Source organism: Petaurus breviceps, unplaced genomic scaffold, assembly GCF_028583685.1.
Source record: "Petaurus breviceps papuanus isolate PSGF00001 unplaced genomic scaffold, PetGlider_PUasm1.0 91041, whole genome shotgun sequence".
NCBI classification, from domain to species: Eukaryota; Metazoa; Chordata; class Mammalia; order Diprotodontia; family Petauridae; genus Petaurus; species Petaurus breviceps.
Window position 1 is genome coordinate 19,225,440 of NW_027187400.1, and position 19,436 is coordinate 19,244,875.

Below are 19,436 nucleotides of genomic sequence, written 5' to 3' on the forward strand. Positions count from 1 at the left end.
TGCTTAAAAAAAAAAAAAAAAGAAAAGAACAGGAGACTCCCAAAGGACCAGGGCTATTTTGCACAATATTTGCATGAAGTGAAACAAACTTCAGACTACATAGAAGCCCTTCTCATTCTTTTTTCATCCCCTCTCATACATTCCCAAAGCCCCAGGTTGAACTGACAACCTGGGATAACTAGCTATCATCATCATCACCATCACCATCATCACCATCATCATCATCATCATCATCATCATCATCATCATCACCATCATCATCATTACCATCACCATCATCATCATCACCATCATCACCATCACCACCATCACCATCATCACCATCACTATCACCATCATCATCATCACCATCATCATCATTACCATCACCATCATCATCATCACCACCATCACCATCATCACCATCACCACCATCACCATCATCACCATCACTATCACCATCATCACCATCACCATCATCATCATCACCACTATTGAAGAGGCAGCATAGACTTGGAAGCAGCACTTTCTTGGCCCAAGCTGGAAGGCATCTCAGCCATGCCCTTGTCCTTACCTCCTTGCTGAAGTTCACTTGGTAGAGGAGCTGGATGCCTAGCAGGATGCTGACCTGGTGGAATTTTTTGGACACGTTCAGGTGTTTCTCCAGGTCTCGCTTCATCAGAGAGTTGAGCATCCTCCCATCGATGAGGTGGTTGTGGAAGGCCTGGGAGTATTGGGGCAGGCCGATGTCATTGAGCCATGCCTTAGCCACCCAGTGGTGGTCCAGGTCTGAGGCCTTTGACAAGCTGATCAAGGAGAGACCAAGAGGTGGGGTCATAGAAGAGCACTGGAAGGCAGGGATGAGGCAGAACAGAGATGTATCAAGAGACTCAGACAGAGACAGAAGAAACAAGGTCAGGGACAAAGACAGGATTAAGAACAGGAAGGTGGAACAAAGAGAGGAAACATAGAAAGGAAAGCAGAAGGCATATTCTGCCTGTCACTACTATCATTGTCTGACAAGAGAGAGGAGACAGGAGAGAAAGACAGTACGATCGTGGGAGACAGGGAGATGTGGCTGGGAATGAAAATCTGCAATATTACACAGACAATGAACAGGAGATGGAGACAGACAGGGAAAGAGAGAAAAGTAAACAGAGAATGACAGAGAGAAAGGAGAGCAGAGAAAGTGATGTGGGCAGAGAACTGGAGACAAAAACTTTTTATAAAGAGGGAACTACACACAGAGGGAGGTAGATATAAATAGAGACTAGAACATCACAGATTAGCAGAGATAGGAAGAGGGAGGGAAAAAAGACATCCATCTCCTGCTCCTCCAGGGGCATCTCCAGCACAGCCAGATACAGCTGCCTGGCATTCTTGACATGTTCCAGAGCACAGATGTACATGCCCACATATTTCAATGCCTGTCCACCTTTATGCCCCCTAAGCATTCATGTCTACTCATTTCCCCCCAAATATCCCATATGCATTCACAGAAACATATATTAAGACTTATAAGGGACCCTGGATATCATCTGGACCCACCCCTTATTTTACAGATGAGGAAACTGAGGCCCAGAGCAGTTGAAAGTCCTATCTAAAGTCACACAATCAGGAAGATGAAGAACCAGGATTCAGACCCAAGTCTCCTGACCTCATAGTGAACACTCTTCTCACCATTGTGCTATTTCTCAAACCCTAAGCAGATGGTTGAGTCTGCAGAGCTCTCCTGGCTCTCCAATGACCCTTTCTCAGTTTCCTTTGCTGGATCATCACTACCTGTGGACATCCTTGTGGAGGGCCCTGTCTTTTTTCTGTGCAGACCTCTCTTGGTGATTTCCTCAGCCTCCATGAATTCAATTATCTTTATGGAACCCCTGTCTCTTTCCTGAGCCCTGCACCTGGGCATTTGAAGCCTGATGACCCGTGGGCACCTCAAAGCCCCAACATGTCCAAAACAAAGCTTCTTCATTCTCACCTCTGACTCTTAGAATCTTTTCTTGTTCAGTTGTTTTTCAGTCATGTTTGAGTCTTCATGGCCACATTTGGGGTTTTCTTGGCAAAAAGACTGGAGGGGCTTGCCATTTCCTGCTCTGTTCATTTTACATATGAGGAAACTGAAGCAAACAGGGTTAAGCAATTTGCCCAGGGTCACTATTAAGTGTCTGAGGCCAGATTTGAACTCGGGAAGATGAATTTTCTTGACTCTAGGCCAAGCACTCTATGCACTGTGCCATGTAGAACCAGAAGACTTGAACTTTGAAATGTTCAACTAAAATTACAGAATATGAACTTGAACAAAATAATTATAACCTGAACAAAATAAAAAATCTGTTCTCTTCAGATTCTTTTCTGTTTCCTTCTTAATAAAGTTACCTTGCTGCAGTTAATCCCAGTCATATTATCAAGGTTTGTTCCTGCTAGGCTTCCAGTGGAACATCTAGAACACTTCCACTCATTGGGGTTTAGTCATTGATATTTTGTACTGTAATTTATCCCTCTTTCCCTCCCTCCCTCCCTCCCTTCCTTTTCTCCCTTTTCCTCCCTTCCTCCCTTTACTCCCTCCCTCCCTTCCTTTCTCCATCACTCTCATCCTTCCTCCCTCCTTCCTTTTCACCCTTTTGTCTCTTTCTTCCCTTCCTTCCTTCCTTCCTTCCTTCCTTCCTTCCTTCCTTCCTTCCTTCCTTCCTTCCTTCCTTCCTTCCTTCCTTCCTTCCTTCCCTCCTTCCACAAATGCTCAGTAACTGGCTATGATATACAAAGCAGTTTGCTATATCTATGCAGACACAGTATATTGCCACAGAAAGAGTGCTGAGATGAGAGTCAGGAGACCTGACTTCAAGTCCTGGCTCTAATACCTGTTATCTGGGTGACACTAGACAAATCATACCACCTCTCTCACCCTCAGGTTTCCTCATCTAGAAAATAGTATAATGATTCCTTCACCAGCTCCCGTTCAGGTTTGCTGTGAGCAGGGTATTTTGTAAACCTTTCAGCCCTATAGGAATTGAAGTTATTGCTAGTAATGAATAAAAAAAATTATTAATAATGGCTAGCATCTATAAAGTGCTCTAAGGTTTACCAAGCGCTTCATAAATATGATTTCATTTAATCTCTACAAAAACCCTGGGATATAGGTGCTATTATGATTCCCATTTCATAGATGAGGAAACTGAGGCAGATGGGGTTAAGTGACTTACCCATGGTTACATAGCTAGCAAGTGTTTGAGGCTGCATTTGAACTCAGATCTTCCTGACTCCAGGCCTAGCACTGTGTCCACCAATAAGTTGACTGTTAAGTGCTGACTTTCTTCCAAGTACTTTGCTAAGTCCCCGAGACACAAGACAGATGTTGCCCTCAAGGAGCTCCTATTCTGACAGGGGGAGGCAACGCCTGTGGGATGGCTTAGCCTCAAGGTGGATGAAAAGGATAAACAGTCCCTCAGGTGCGGTGGCAGGTGGCGGCTAACCCATTTTGGTTAATCATTTCCATTGCTGAAGCAGCAATGATATATTTTACCCCCAACTAGACTAAGTGCTCCCAGAAGGCAAGGGCCATGTCTTATCCCCCTGGCATCCTCCACAGCCCCCAGCACAGTGCTCTACACAATAGGGCCCCAACAAATAACTGAAGAAGGAACAGACAAGCAGAATGCAATGTGGTAGAATAGAAACAAAATACTGGGTTATCAGAAACCCTGGGTTTGAATTCTGCCTCTTCCACTTACTCTGTGTGGCCTTGGGCAAGCAACGTGGCCTCTCTGAGCCTCTGTAAAATGAAGGGATTGCACTCATGGCTCAGAAAGTCACCTCCAGAGAAACCCCAGCTGTGGGTGCCCTTAGCTGGGATGTGACCCACGGCTGTCATACAACTCTTGGCCACATGGTGGCAGGATGACAACAGGAATGGTCTTAAACTGGCTTGATAAGAGGGAGCAGATGTCCTGGTCCATCTGGCTTAAAGACTGCCACAAGGGAGAGAGTGCCCAGTCAGAGAAAAGCGCAATCTAGGGAGGACCATTGTGGGAGCCCCAAAAGGGAGAATGAAGGGAACCAAGATTCCAGAGTGCTCTCCTTTCCCTGATGGACAAGCATCCTCAGGGTCCAGGCTTGGGAGAAGGGACCTTGGAGAGGGGTTACTCTTACCCTATTCGCTTTATGGAGGAGGGCAGACAGACCAAGAATAGAAAAGCCTAGATTTGAACTCAGGCCATTTACCCCAAATCTAGTTTTCTTTCCCCCATATGACACTGCCTCCAACTGCTGGGGAAACTAGAAACAATCACATAGAGGTTATTCTAACTAGGAAGGGGTGAACTGGGTAGATGCCTCAGGCACAGCCTAGACGGGGGCTGCTGGATTGGACATGGAAGAGACCTCAGCTCAGAACAGTCCCCCTTGTTTCTGAGTCTCCACTTGTCTCCAGATGATCCAATCCTGCTCAATGGACTTCTCCTGGCTAATAGGTTATAATATAATAGTTATAGCTATATAATGGTACCGTGGAAAGAGCTCTGTCTCTGGAGTCCAAGGGCATGGGTTCAAACTCTACTTTTGATATGTTTGATCTGCAAGATCTTAGATAAGTCACCTTAACATCCTTGGGCTTCAGTTTCCCTATCTGTAAAATATGAGGACTGGACTGAATGGCCTCTAAGGTTCCTTCCAGCTCTATAGCTATGATCCAAGGGCTTACAGGTTTTAGAAGAAGGGGTGACAGGCACAAGGTCATCCAGCCAATAAGTGTCAGAGGCAGGATTTGAACTCAGATCTCCTGAATTCTAGCCTAACAGATCAGACTGCCAGATCTCCAGTCCATAGCTGAATGCAGTTTACAGAGCCCTTTTCTCATAACAACCCTGTGATGTGGGTCGTTCAGATTCTAGTATTCTTGTCATTCAGAACCTGGAATCCTAATTGTTGTTCAGTCATTTCAGTTGGGTGCAACTCTTCATGACCCTATGGACCTCTGTCTGTGGGTTTTTAGTTTTGGCATTTTTTTTTGCAAAGATACTCAAGTGGTTTGCCATTTCCTCCTCCAGTGGATTAAGGCAAATAGAGGTTAAGGGACTTACCCAGGGTCACACAGCTAGGAAGTTTCTGAGGCTGAATTTGAACTCAAGTCTACCTTACTTCAAGCTTAGCACTCTATCTACTACATCACCCAGATACCTGGGAATCCTAGTTACAATTATTTGAATGGTCATGAAATCCTTTCTATTGATTGAACTGCTAGCTTTCCAGTCACCTGATTTTATATCTCAGCTATCCCCCACCCTTCTCTCTCTCTCTCTCTCTGTCTCTCCCTCTGTCTCTCTGTGTCTCTCCCCCACACCTCTTCCTCCCTCCTCCTCAGAGTATCCTCTAGGCGATCAGTTAAGTGCTTTCCATTCAAGTCCCATACCATCTCTTCTTCTGCTCCTTGTGAGTGGTCACAAGATCACCTCCTTGGTCCTGGACATCATCAGTTTTGGCCTGGACTATTCCAACAGCTTTCTATCTGATCTCCCTGCTATGGGCCTCTTTACTCCAATCTATCTTCTGTGCAGCTGCCAAAGTGATTTTCCTCAAGTGCAGGATTGTCCATATCAGTCCTATTCTTAATAAGCTCCAGTGATCCCCTGTTACCTCTAAGAAAAAAATAAACTCTGCTGACATTTAAAGGTCTTCTTTAGAATCTGACTCTAACCTACCTTTCCATGATTATTCTATATTGCTCTGTAGGTACACAGTCTATGGTCCAGCTAAACCCTAATTCAGACACTGTCTTCAAACATTTGGAAGGCTGTTTGTGTGTCACTCAACCAGCAGCATTTACTGGGTGTCTACTGAGTGTTAGGCATGATGCTAAGTTCTAGATGAATGTGTCCTGCTTGGTCCCAGAAGACAGAATCTGGAGAGCCTGGGAGAATAATAGGGGTATTTAACTTTGCTGTGCTTATTCTCTACATTTATTCTGTGTTTCTCTCTATATATACACTCATATATGTGTGTGCATACTTACCTTCCATGTTAGAATCTGTAAGCTCCCTATGAATAGAAATTTTTTCATTTATTGGACTTATATCTCCAGTACCTAGTGTAGTGGCTGGTATACAGTAGACACTTTTTAAATCCTTGTTAATTGATTTATTATAGTGGCAAAGAGGTCAGTGTAGGCTTGAAGTCAGGGGGTAAAGCTAATAACTTCCTAAAATTAGAGTTGTTGTAAAGTGGAATGTACTTTAATGGGAGGTAGTAAATTCCCCATCAGTGGAGATTTTGGTCAAGGGTATTACAAAAGGATATACAAATTTTTATAGTTTTTTTCTCATCATTTCTGACTCTTTGTGACCCCAGCTGGGGTTTTCTTGGCAAAGATACTGGAGTGGTTTGCCATTTTCTTCTCCAGCTCATTTTACAGATGAGGAAACTGAGGTAAACAGGGTGAAATGACTTGCCCAGGGTCACACAGCTAGTAAGTGTCTATGATTTGAACTCAGGAAGATGAGTCTTTCTGACTCCAAACTAGAACTCTATCCACTGTGCAATCTAGCTGCCATACAAATGTTAACTATTGGTATTTGAATCCTCAATTTAGAAAGGACCTCAGAAGTTGTCTAATTTGCATAGATCAAGAATCCCCTTTTACATTAGGGACAGCTAGCTGACACAATAGAGAGAGTGCTAGATGTAGAAGGCCAGAGTTCAAATTTAGCTTCAGACACTTTCTGGGGGTGGGGTATTGGGAGTGTGTGTGTGTGTGTGTGTGTGTGTGAAAAAGACATAGGAGCAGGGGATCTAGGGAACTGAGTCTTGTGTGAAGCTGCAGTGAGGCAATGCCTGACAAGCCTAGCTTGAGAAGGTCAGGACCAAGGATAGGTTATCCAAGGTCTGGCCACTGAGATCCTATTCTGTGTGCCTTACAGATCTTTGGCAGAAATGTAGGTTTCCTAATCACATGACAAGGTACGTCTGGCTGTTTGCAATGGAACTAATAATCCCTGGTTAGATTTTACTAATCCTTCTCTTTCTCCCTCCCTTCTTCTCTTGTCTCTTTCCTCCCTTCTCCTTCCCTCTCCTCCCCTCCCCTCCCCTTTCCTCTCCTCTCTTCTCTCCTCCTTACTTTATAGAACTCCTATTCAAGTCTCAGATCTCATTGGTATAGCTTTCTGGCTTCAAACCAGCCTGTTAAAAAAAATCTGCAAAGCTGGTTGTGCAAATAATAGCATACACCACCAGATTTGATTAATTAACTGAGCAAAAAATGATGGGGGAACCAGTGAAGGAAATAATTATGCAAAACAAAATGTGTCAAGTTTATAAAGTGCCTCTCTCATTCCTGCCACCCCAAGGGCTAAGTCTGTGCTCATTCTCCCCTTGATAGGGCTGAAGGGAATATGTAAATACCCTCCAAACTCACCTACCTCCTAGCCCTAGAGAGGATTAGAGTAGTGAGGAGGCAGGGGGAAAGAGAAGGAGGGAGAGAGGCAGAGTTGTGGGGTGTGGGAAATGGTATCAGAAGGATAATAATAAAAACTGACATATGTCAGTATATATGCACACACATACATATACCTACATGCACGTGCATATATACAATATGCATACATATAATAAAGCATATATGTGTACACATACATTTATGTATATGTATATATATATATATATATATGTCTATATATCTATCTTAAAGCATTGCATATTCATTCAGAAGTGATTGCGGGAGTTCCCCAATCTGTTTGAATGAAGCCTACCAGGGAGCTGGTCATGAGTGCTCTGGCTTTATGGGATCTCCCATCATGCCAAGCTACAAGAAAGGTGCTTTATTCTAGTAGGTCAGGGAGTTTCTCTGATCTCCTCCTATTATATATATATATATAATGTTTTATAGCATATTTTAAAAAGCAGTAAGGCACAGCTTTCAAAGTGCTGGGCGTAGAGACCAGAAAACCTGGATTCAAATTATTCCATTATACCTACTAGTTGTATGGCATGGATTAAATCATTTCACTATGTGCCCCGGGAAACTCCTTGGAATTTATCTATTAAGTCATTAGTGGGTTGTGATTTATGTTGGAGAGAGTTCCACACTGGGAGATCTCCTGCCCTTACTCCCAGGTACATTTAAGGTTTGCAAAGTGCTTCACAAGGCCTACATCACTGGAACTTTGTAATAAGCTGGAGAAGTAGAAACTATTGACATTACATTAACCTTGGGTTCCAGATAGGGAAACTGAGGCTCAGAGAGATAAGTTTCCGGCCCAAGGTCACTCAGGTTGTATTCTAAGTGGGGTTTGAATTCAGGTCTTCTGGCACTCTATCCACTCTGTCAGGCTTCCTCTTGAAGGAACATAGTGGGGTAGCTGTCCAAGGTTCAGCCAACTGAGGTGAATAGGATATTAGATAATAGAGATCACTGAGTGAACAGCCAGCTGTCTGCTTGTGTCAGAGTTCTCCTCCTCTCCTCTGCCTGTGCCTTTGCCCTTTCTTTTCATACAATGATAGGACTCTGATAGAGTATGTGTTCCTTGAAGGCTGGGACTGGTTCACTTTTTATCGTTTTATTCTCAAAACTTAGCACAGTGCCTGGTGCATAGGGATAGAGACTGAGTCTGTGGTCTCAGTGATAGAAGGGACATTCTGGGACTTCCTCTACCAGTGCAGGTCAGTATCTGCCTTGTAGTTTTGAGTCTTTGAGAGCTTCCTAGAGCAATGAGTGGTTTAAGTGACTTGCTCAGCTGGGGTTATGCAGTCAGTATATATGAGAAGCAGGACTTGAACCCTGGTCTTCCCAGCTTAGACACTAGCTCTCAGCCCATATAGCCACTGTATTTGGTACATAGTAGCTGCCTTAATGAGGGCAGCTAGGTGGCACAGTGGATAGAGAGCCCAGGCTGGAGTCAGGAAGACTGATCTTCCTGAATTCAAATTTGGCCCCAGACACTTAACTAGCTGAGTGACCCTGGGCAAGTCATTTCACCCTGCTTGCCTCGGTTTCCTCATCTGCAAAATGAGCCAGAGAAGGAAATGGAAAACCACTCTTTGCCAAGAAAACCCCAAAGGGGGTCACGAGAAGTCAGACACAATTTAATGACTGAACAACAACAACAAAATATGCCTTAATGAATGTTTGTAGATTGATTGATTCGGCACTGGAGGGGGCCTTAGAGATTTTGATGGGAACTTAGACTCAAAGAATTCGAGCATTCAGAGTTGGAAAAGACAACAAATTCCATTTAGTTTAACCTCTACCTCTCCAAGAATCCCTTTTTTAGCAAGAGGTCATCTAGCTTTGGTTTGAAAACCTTCAGTGATGAGAAACCTGCTAGTTCCTGAAGAATTCTATTTTACTTGTGGAGAGTTCTTTTTAGAGGCTTTGAATCCCTAATGGATAATGGATAAGGGCTTAAAGGCAGTTTCAAAGAAAAAAATTGCAAGCTATTAACAACCATAGGCAAGATTGTACCAATTCACTAAAAATAAGAGAGATGCAAATGAAAACAACCCTAGTGTTTTCCCTCACACCCAACAAATGGGCAAATATAAAATATGAATAAGAAGAAAGATAAAAGATAAGATAGAAATGATCAGTGTTGGATGTGTTATGGGAAAACAGGCACATTAATGTACTGTGAGTGGAGCTGTGAATTGGGCTAAATATTATGGAAAACAATTTGAAATTATGTGAGAGAAGTCACTGTTTCTATCCAAGAAGGTCAACAGGGACATATACCCCAAGGTCAAAAATAGAAAGAAAGGTCCCACGTGTAACAAAATATTCATAGTAATGAACAAAGAAACTGGAAACAAAATGACAGCCCATTGATCTGGGGATGGTTGAGCAAGTTGTGTTACATGATGAAAATAATGGGTTATCATTATGCTGTAGGAAATGATCAATGTGAAGAATTTAGAAAAAAATGGATTGTGACTTGTCTGAACGCATATTGAAGTACAGAAAAACAACATATCCAGGGACTAAAACAATGTAAATGAAGAGAACATTAAAATGAAACTGAGCTCTATATATTTGTCATGGACTATAGAAGAGATGAGGAAATGTACCTCCCCCATCTTGGAGATGTTCAGGACAATGGGTGTAGAATGTTGCGTACCCTACCAGATGTAATCCCAAGTGTTGATTGGTTTTGCGTAGCTGTTTTTGTTAGTTTCTTGTAGCTTGGCATGATGAGAGATCCCATAAAGCCAGAGTACTCGTGGCTTTAGTTAATTAGTTCATTTTGTTAATTAACTAATTTTGTTAGGTAAAGTTTCAACAAAGGGCATAAGTAAAAATTTTTAAAGGAAAAAAATGAAAAGAACTTTGGAAATCTCAGAAGAAATCAATGAATGAAAAGTTTTTGTTAAATACATTTTGTGTGATAAGCACTAAGTTAAGTGGTTGTACTACAAATATAGGAGCAAGACAGCCCCTGCCCTCAAGGAACTTATACTCTTCCAGAGTCCTAACATTGTATGAAAATAACCCAAGTCCTTTGAATCAAATTCCAGAAGTTTTTCCACTCTGTGATACTGCATTTCCAAGAGATAACAAGTTATTCCTTCCACATCATGGGGGTTAGGGGCACAGTGTCTCAGTCTGGAAAATCCATGTAAAATGGTCCTCCCTTTGTTCTAAAGAAGAGGAATTATTATGTTATTATAAAATAAAATGTGTTGATATTATATAATGCTATACATATATTTTATGCATTTCTGAGTCTCTAAATAAGGCCTCCAAAATTCCCATTTAATTTCTTATGCTGACCTATGATATGTCAAAACCAGGCACGATGTGGAAGGAATAATTGTACTCTTGACCTTTGATAGGACCAAGAATGGAGAAGGGGGTAAGAGGGTGTTGAGCCTACTGGGAGTCAAGGAGTAAGAGAAGCTTGCCATTTGCCAGTCTCTGCATCCCTATAGTCCTCAATTGCCAGCCGGAGCTTTCTACGATGCAAGGAGCTGCACACGCCAAGGCCCGTCTCCAGGTCTTCATCACTCAGACTCAGCAGCACCTGTGCCCAGGAGACAATGGGAACTCAGATTCCAGCAGAACTCTCAGGGGCCCTTTCTGGGCTCTCTTCCCAGGCTACAGAGAGGCATCAGTCTCAGGGGACATCAGGAGTATGGCCCCCAGCAACGTAAGGCCTCCCAGCTGGCTGACCCTTTTCCACTTAGCAAAGTTCAAAAACAATTATGATTTAATTACATTTTTGCCACAACCCTGAGAGTACTTTATAATCTAGACATAATAAGCTAATACAATATATAATACAATATAACAATGTAACGTAACATAATAATGTGATGTGATAAATGACAACACAACATAGCATAATATAATAGCTTATAATTACCTTTCATAATAATGAGTCGGCATTGAAGGTAGGTAGGTCATACAGGGAATTGGGAATCAGGGTTAGAATCTTGCCTCAGATACTTAAGTAGCTATTGGCCCCTGGGCAAATCACTTCATCTCTTTAATGACTCAGTTCTTATCTATAAAATGGGGATAATAATAGTACCCACTTCACAGGGTGGTTTTGAGGACTGAATCAGATAAAATACTTTGCAAAGATTAAAGCACTTTGTAGATGTTTATCGTACTGCGTCTGGAGTTAGAAAGAAGTGGGTTCAAATCTGGTCTCAGACTCTTACTAGCAAGGTGATCCTGGGCAAGTCACTTCACCTCTGCTTGCCTCAGTTTCCTCATCTGTAAAATGAGCTGGAGAAGGAAATGGTAAATTACTACAGTGTCTGCCCAGAAAAACACATACGGAGGCACGAAGAGTCAGACATGACTGAACAACAACAACATTGTTGTTGTTATTATTATTAACATGAAGATAAGAACGGCACCGACTTCACTGGGTTTTTTTTTTAAGATCAAATAAGATAATATTTATAAAGTGCCTTGAAAATCTTATAAGTGTGATTATTTTCATCAGTAATGATAACAATGACAACGCTACTGCCACTACTACTATGAATCCCTCCTTGCCAGTCCTGCTGCCTAGCCCAATGGATGCCAATTGATAAAAGAGCTGTCACCAGAGCCAGGAAGACCTAGGTTTATTTTTTGCCTCTGACACATCCTGGCATCTGTGGCTCTGGGCAACAGAACAGGTCCTGTGTGACTGGGGGCTCTAGGCAACTTCTAACACTATAAATTAGTAAGGAGGGGCCAACCTTTGCCAGTGGATGGAGTTTCCTCACCTGAGAATTCCCTATACTAATGAAATACAGGATTGGTGCAAAAAAAAAAAAAGTATCTTTGTTTTTACTTTACAGATGAGGCAATCAGGGTCCAGAGACATGAAGAGACATACTCAAGGTCACACAGCTAGTAAGTTGTAAGGCAGGCACTAAAAAGATTTTTAAAGCAGTTCTCTTTCCAATATATTTTGCTACTTCATCCAGGATGGGTATGGGAGATGCCATTAATCTCCATTTTCTAGGTTAGAAAGACAAGGCCTTGTTCCATGTTACACAGTGAGTTAATGGGAGAACCAGACCTGAAACCCAGGTCTCCCAATCTTATATATATTTGTATCATGAGACCATGGAGCTCTGCTAAGGAAGGAAAGCTTCTAAGGGAGGAAAATTGTTCCATGTGTAATGTGAGCAGTAGCAGCAGCATTTAAAAAGTCACCTCAGAGAGGAGGAGAGGCTTCCTCATTTGATTATGTGTGGGGAAACTGAGGCCCTGATAAGGTGGGTGAATTCCATGACTAATGGATGACTGAGCTAGAGGAATCTGAGTGCTCCTACCTTCCCACTCTTTACATTCTCTGCACAGGCCTTGACATACATGGGCATCGCCATGACCACCTCCAGCCAGGTCTGAACGGTCCCTGCTTTCCAGTGCGACATGGGGGTGGTTCGAACCAGCTCCACCTGCTGCAGTCGGTCCATCTGCTCCTCTCCTTCTGATAGGCTGAGGCGGGTTGGGCTGGACAGGCTGTCAGAGTCTGAAACACACAACCATGAGGGAGATGCTGATCTTGGAAGCCAAGAGACTGAGAGCTTGTATCTGCCAAGGAGCTGAGGTAAGAGGATGTGAGGGGTTTCACAATGGGCTCCCTCGCTAGAAAACAGCATCTCTGACATCCCCAGAGGTCTCTGAGGCCCCTTCTAGATCTGAGACTGTTACTCTATAATTAAAGAATGGAGAATGTCAGAGATGAAGGGAACTTAGGACAGAGAATGCCAGATCCGGGAAGGACCTTAGAACATGTAGTCAGAGCTGAGAACATAGAATGTCAGAGCTGAAAGCATTCTTAGCACATAGAACATGATGAGAACCTTAGAACATTTTATTGGAACTGGAAACATGAGATGTTAGAATGTCAGAGCTAAAAGAGAGACTTTAGACCATGGAACATTAGACCTGGAAAGGATGTTATAACATGGGATTTTAGAATTGGCAGGGACTTCAGAACACAGATTGTTTGAACATAAGAGTTGGGAGAAACCTTAGAAATCATTTCATTTCACTCCTTAAATTTATAAATTAGGTCCAGAGAATAAATCTTGTCCCAGGACCACATAGGACTAACTGGCAGTGACTGTACACTTTGAGAGACAAAATAAAATTAAAATTGTTTCTGATGATTTTAGCGGAATAAAGAAAGATAGGGCAGTGGGAAAAGGGAGAAAAGAAGAGAGGGAGGAAGGGAGAGGGGAGAGGAAGAGAAAGCATAAAGGGAAGAGAGAGAAGGAAGAGGAGGAGGTGGTAGAGGGTTAATATGGAGAGGGAGAAAAGAGAAGGGAAGGGAAAAAGGGAGAGAGGGAAGAGGAGGGAAGAGGGGCAGGGAAGAAGAAGAGAGAAGAGGAGACTGGGGGGAAAGGGGAGGGAAGGAAAAGGGAGAAGAAGGCAAGGGGAGAAGAGGAAAGGAGAAAGGACAGGGGAGAGGAGGAGGGGAAGAGGAAACTAGGGGAGAAAAGGGGAAAGGAGGAAAAAAAAGAGAGAAATACTTTTTCACCAAACTACACAGAAATAGGAAACAGAAAACACCAGAAATCTATAGAAAATTATATATCATATATATATGTGTGTGTGTATATATGTATATATGAAAATGCAAGTTGGCTTAGGAAGGCAATAAGCTAAGAGCGGTGGGCAGCAGGGATTCTTGGGAGTGTGGAGAGGCAGAGAGGACCCCAGGAGAAGAGAAGAGACATACAGGACAGGCCTGGATGGGCTTCTTGGACTCAGCCTTTCCTCTGCACTCTGAAATCCAGCCTTGCAGTCTGACTTTGCTTTTCTTTGCACCGACTGCAGAGGATAAGCTGCAGTTCTGATTTTTCAAGAAGCTTGGGCCAGGTTGCTGGGGCGTTGCCATGACACCCACTCCCTCCTCCTTGACAGCCAACTGTGCCTCCCTGGGTAGGTGAGGGCCTGATCAGAATTACCTGCTGAGGAAGCCCATGCCTAGACCCTGGCGATGATGGGGCCTGTGCCCCAGGGAGCCTGGAGGGAACTTGTCCTAGAAAATCAAACTCATGGGATTTTAGAGCAGCAAAGGGCCTCAAGGACACTAGTTCATAGGAGTTAGATCTGGAAGAGGCTTCCCCCCTATCCCTTACAGATCTAGCCCAGGTTGGGGAGTCAGAAGATCTGGGTTCTATTGCTGGCCTTGCCACTAACTCTTTGGGGAAGTCAATTGACTTCTCTGTACCCCAATTTCCTTATTTGTAAAAGGAGGGGTCGTGGTAGTGGGAAAACAATCAAAACAATGCCTTAAAATGCTTATAACCAGGCTGGTCCCCCAATAAGAGTCCTGAGGAGGTTCATGCCTCTTGCTTCTTTGTAAAGCTGGGGGACTCCCAATAGAAAACACTGCATGGAGCATTAGACTAACATCAGTGTGTTAGGTCTGCTCAACTCCCTCCCCCTCCCCATTTATATTTTAAGGGATGGCTCTCTAGGAGGAGGGGAGAGGGTAGGGTGGATACAGTGGGAAATATGTGCTATGAAAACAAAAGATACCAATACAATTAACTATTTTAAAGGAGAAGATTGGACCAGATCAGAATTTCTTAATTTTTTTTCATGAGATAGATTTCTTTGTCAGGCTGGTGAAGCTGATGGGCTCCTCAGAAAGATATTTTTAAAAGCATAAAATAATATATATAGGAAATTGTAATCAAAATATTTTTTAAAATCATAGACCTCCCCCACCCCAGATGAAGAACTTTTGGACTATATGATCTCTAATGCAAATCTTACATTCTATGAATTACTTGGTTATGGAGTGCCTGTCCTTTGAGAAAACTAGAAAGAGTTAACATGAGACAAACTCCATTATTCTGAGGGAGGTGAATTTTATAGAAATGTATTTGCTATGAAAGCTCCCATGCCTTCCTTAAGAATAGATCATGTTGAGGTGGCCAGGTAGCACAGTGATTAAGAGAACCAGCCCCAGAATCGGGATGACCTGGGATTGAATCTGGGCTCAGACACTTAGCACCCACCCAGAAACACCTGGCCGTGTAACCTTGAGCAAGTTACTTAACCCCAATTGCTTAAAAAAAATAGATCATGTTAGACTAACCTCATTTCCTTTTTTTTGGATGGGGTGAGGTGGGGGGTCACTAAGTTGGTAAACCAGGGGAATCCTAATGATAGAGTTACCACAGATTTTAGCCAAGCATTTCATACAGTTTTTTTTCACATTATATTGGAAAAGATGTAAGATGAGGGCTGGAGGGTAGGAATATTAGAGGATTTCAAAAATATCCAGGTCACAAAAATGCTCTCATGGTTCCAGGTCAGCTAGGCCACTCCATTGGCATGTCCTAGGGATCTGGGCTTGGCCTGGTGCAGTTGCAGTTCAACATTTTTATTAATGACTTGAATAAAAACACAAAAGGCAGGTTCATCTACTGTGCTGATGACACAAAGCTGGGAAGGAGAGATAACACACTGAATGTTAAAATTGGGATCCCAAATGAAATTTAATAGGTGTAAAGTCTCATATTTGGGTTCAAGAAATGGACTTCGTAAATACAAGATGGGGGAGGTGTGGTTAGACAGTGGTTTGTCTGAAAAAGATCTGTGGGTTTCAGTGGACTGCAAGCCTAATATGAGTCCAGTGTCTGGCCCAAAGGAGGCACGTAATAAACACTTGTTGATTGAGTCAAAAGTGGAATATGGTGGTCATGAAAAATATTGAAATAATAGTCTTCACCTGAAAGACATAATACCCAAGATGAGGGAGATTACAGTTCTGTTCTCCACCCTGCTTGAAACACATCCAAAGTCCTGTGTTCAGTTCTGTGGTACCACAGTCAGGAGAGGCAATGATGAAGCAGGAGAGGAAGTGTCCAGAGGAGAGCGACCAGGATGTTGAACAGCCTTGAGTCCACAATGGAAGACAATCAGTTGAAGGACCCAGGTATGGAATAGAGAAGACCCAGTGGGTACATGATAGCTATAGTCAAGTATCTGTAAGGCTCCCACATGGAGGAAGAATTAGCTTTTTTCTCTTTGGCCTTAGGGCAGAAAAAGGAGCAAGGAGGGCCTATTTTGGGCTTAGTATTGGGAAAAACCTTTCTCCCAATTAGAGTTGTCCCAAAGTAGAATGGGAAGCCTAGAGTGGTGAAGAGTTCCCTTTAATTTGAGGTCTTTTTTTTTTTTCAAGAAATTGGGGTTAAGTAACTTGCTCAAGGTTACACAGCCAGGTGTTTCTGGGTGGGTGCTAAGTATCTGAGCCTGGATTCGATCCCAGGTCTCCTGACTCTGGGGCCAGCACTCTTACTCACTGTACCACCTGGCCACCCCGATTTGAGGTCTTAAGGCATAAGTTAGATGACTACTCATTGGGAATGTGGTAGGGGGAGGGTGGTGCTATTTGGGCATCCCCATGCTGAAATTCTGAGAATATTGCCTGGAGTTTGGAAATCTTTTGTTCATGGAAATCAATTTTTCTGTTAAGGAATATGACCTATTGTCTAGGATGTATTTTGTTCAGAAGTCTTTGGTCTTCCTTATAGAGATGGAGACAGGTCCTATGTTATTAATCCCAAATGGAAAAGAGTGTTTGCTAGTTTACCTAGCAAGCAGAGGGAAGGGAGAGGGAATAGAAAGACAGACACAGACAGAGAGACAGACTGTAATGGCAAACAAAGTAGGATTTTTTTGCTGGATTGAATTCTAACCAATCAGAGACTTTTTTGTGCACTGAGTTTTAGCCAATCAAGATTGGTATGTGAGTTTTAACCAATCTTATGCTGACTATAACTATATAAAGAGCTGGTGGTATGAAAGAGCAGACATTGAGGAAGCCAGCATCCAGAGAGCTGCCAGTGTTGAAAAGAAGAGGGTGGCTAGGTGGCACAGTGAATAGAGCACTGTCCCTAGAGTCAGGAGAACCTGAGTTCAAATCCAGCTTCAGACACTTAACACACACAAAAAAACTAGCCATGTGACCTTGGGCAAGTCACTTAACCCCAATTGCCCTACCTTCCCCCGCTTCAAAAAGCAAAGAGAGAGAGAGAGAGAGAAAGAGAGAGAGAGAGAGAGAGAGAGAGAGAGAGAGAGAGAGAGAGAGAGAGGAGAAGAAGAAGAAGAAGAAGAAGAAGAAGAAGAAGAAGAAGAAGAAGAAGAAGAAGAAGAAGAAGAGAATTAAGAGAAGAATGAGCTATAAACATGGAGCTGAAAGGAAACCTAAAAGAACTGAGGAGAGGAGATCTCTGAACTGGGAAGAGACCTCTGAGAGTAAAGAGAAGACTTTTGATAACAGAGACTTGCTGAAGGAATTTCTGAGCTGTAAAAACAAACAGAACTTGGGGTAGCTAGGTGGAGCAGTGAATAGAGTACCAGCCCTGGAGCCAAGAGGACCTGAGTTCAAATCTGACCTCAGACACTTAACACTAGCTGTGTGACCTTGGGCAAGTCACTTAACCCCAATTGCCTTCTTTCTCCCTCAAAACAGCAAAAAAAAAAAAAAAGGTAAAGTCTCTGAGGACGAGGACTATTTCACTTTGTGTCTCCAATGCCCAACATAATGAATGACATATAGTAGGTACCTACATGCTTGTTGGGAGATAGAAAGAGAGCACTCCAAAGTACTTTAGAAATATTAAGCCGACAACATCCCAGGGAGCTAGGTGCTAGTATTATCCCCATTTTACAAATGAGGAGACTGAGGCTAAGTGACTTACTTAGGGTCACACATTTAGGAAGTGTTTGAGGCTGGATTTGAATTCGGGTCTTCTTGACTCCAGGCCTAGGAATCTAGTTATTGTACCACTTAACTCCCTCTAAATTAGAAAGAGTAGAAAAACAGACAGAAAGGAAAAAGCTGGATAGAAAGCTGGAGAGCTATATATGTGCATATATTTATATAGGAATAGAGAATGAGAAATGATAGAAAAAGGATAGATAGAAAGAGAGACAGAAAGAGACAAAATTAGACAGGGTAAACAAAAGCAAGAAAGGAAACAGAAAGAAAGGAATAGAAAGAGAGAAGCACAAAAGAGAGAAGTAGGAAGACAGGAACAGAGAGAGATGATAAAAGAGAAAGAGATAGCTAGAAAAAAAGAAAGGAATGATGGGTAAAAGGACAGAAAGGCCTGGAGAGCACAGAAAAAGAGAAAGATTGAAAGAAATGTCATAGAAAAATGGTTTTGAAGAGGGGTCAGGCATATCTCAAGCCTGGGTGCTGATCCCGTAGAGGAAAGAGTGTTTAAATGTCAGGTGTGCTCACTGTGCCACTTCAAGGGCTGTTGAGATGTCGATCTGTGTCCTTAGTCTGTCTGAATTCTAAATGGAATTCGTTCAGAAGCTTGGCGCCAGGTTGATGATCCAGCTCTCTGCTCTGGGGCCTGACCAGGTCCATCAGAGCCACAGAGCCCTTCTCTGATACAAATGCAATGAGTTTGCTTTTCCTTCTTGGAATACCCTGTGCTGTACAAACTCTGGGACACATTATATCATTATCTGGATTTGCATGAGAATATCCCTGGCCAGCAAGGCTTTATTCACCTAATGGCTATGGTAGGTTAGGTGGAGGGGAGAAACTTTACAATGCTCATTCCTGATCTCATGAAGCATGGGCATGCTTCACATTGATCCATATCAATCAGAGAAAACCACATATTTTGGTTCAAAGGCAAAACGTCCTTTTTAGTCACTGGTGTGCATTGATGCACTGAGGGCTGGGAAAGGAGAGCAGATCTCTGGAAACCTTTCGAGAATCACAGAAGCAAAATGTCAGAGCTCAAAGGAATCTTATAAGAGAAGACGTCAGAACTGGATGAAACCTTAGATCATACAATGTTAGAGCTTAGACTACTAGTGAGAAAGAATCTTAGAGCATGAGCAATTTGGAGCCAGGATCATACAGTTAGAGTTGGATAGAAGGGACCACAACATAGAGAATGTCAGAGCTGGGAGGGCCCTTAGAACACAGGATATCAAGACTGGGAGGGCCTTTGAACACAGGATGTCAGAACTGGGAGGG

The 19,436-nt window shown here is 42.9% G+C and overlaps 1 protein-coding gene across 3 annotated transcripts in view; it reads right to left on the reverse strand.

The window, feature by feature from the left end:
• Nucleotides 1-19,436, reverse strand: part of KAZN (kazrin, periplakin interacting protein) — a 635,662-nt gene that overhangs the window by 21,480 nt on the left and 594,746 nt on the right. For 2 of the 3 annotated variants that reach the window (XM_069078465.1, XM_069078464.1), the window contains exons 9-11: nucleotides 12,739-12,938; nucleotides 10,864-10,982; nucleotides 554-785 (exon numbers count right to left, since the gene is read on the reverse strand). In XM_069078465.1, the coding sequence (XP_068934566.1) occupies nucleotides 554-785; nucleotides 10,864-10,982; nucleotides 12,739-12,938 (551 nt within the window). Of the gene's footprint in view, nucleotides 1-553; nucleotides 786-10,806; nucleotides 10,983-12,738; nucleotides 12,939-19,436 lie in introns of those variants that run through there. The other variant, XM_069078463.1, reaches the window with a different exon arrangement.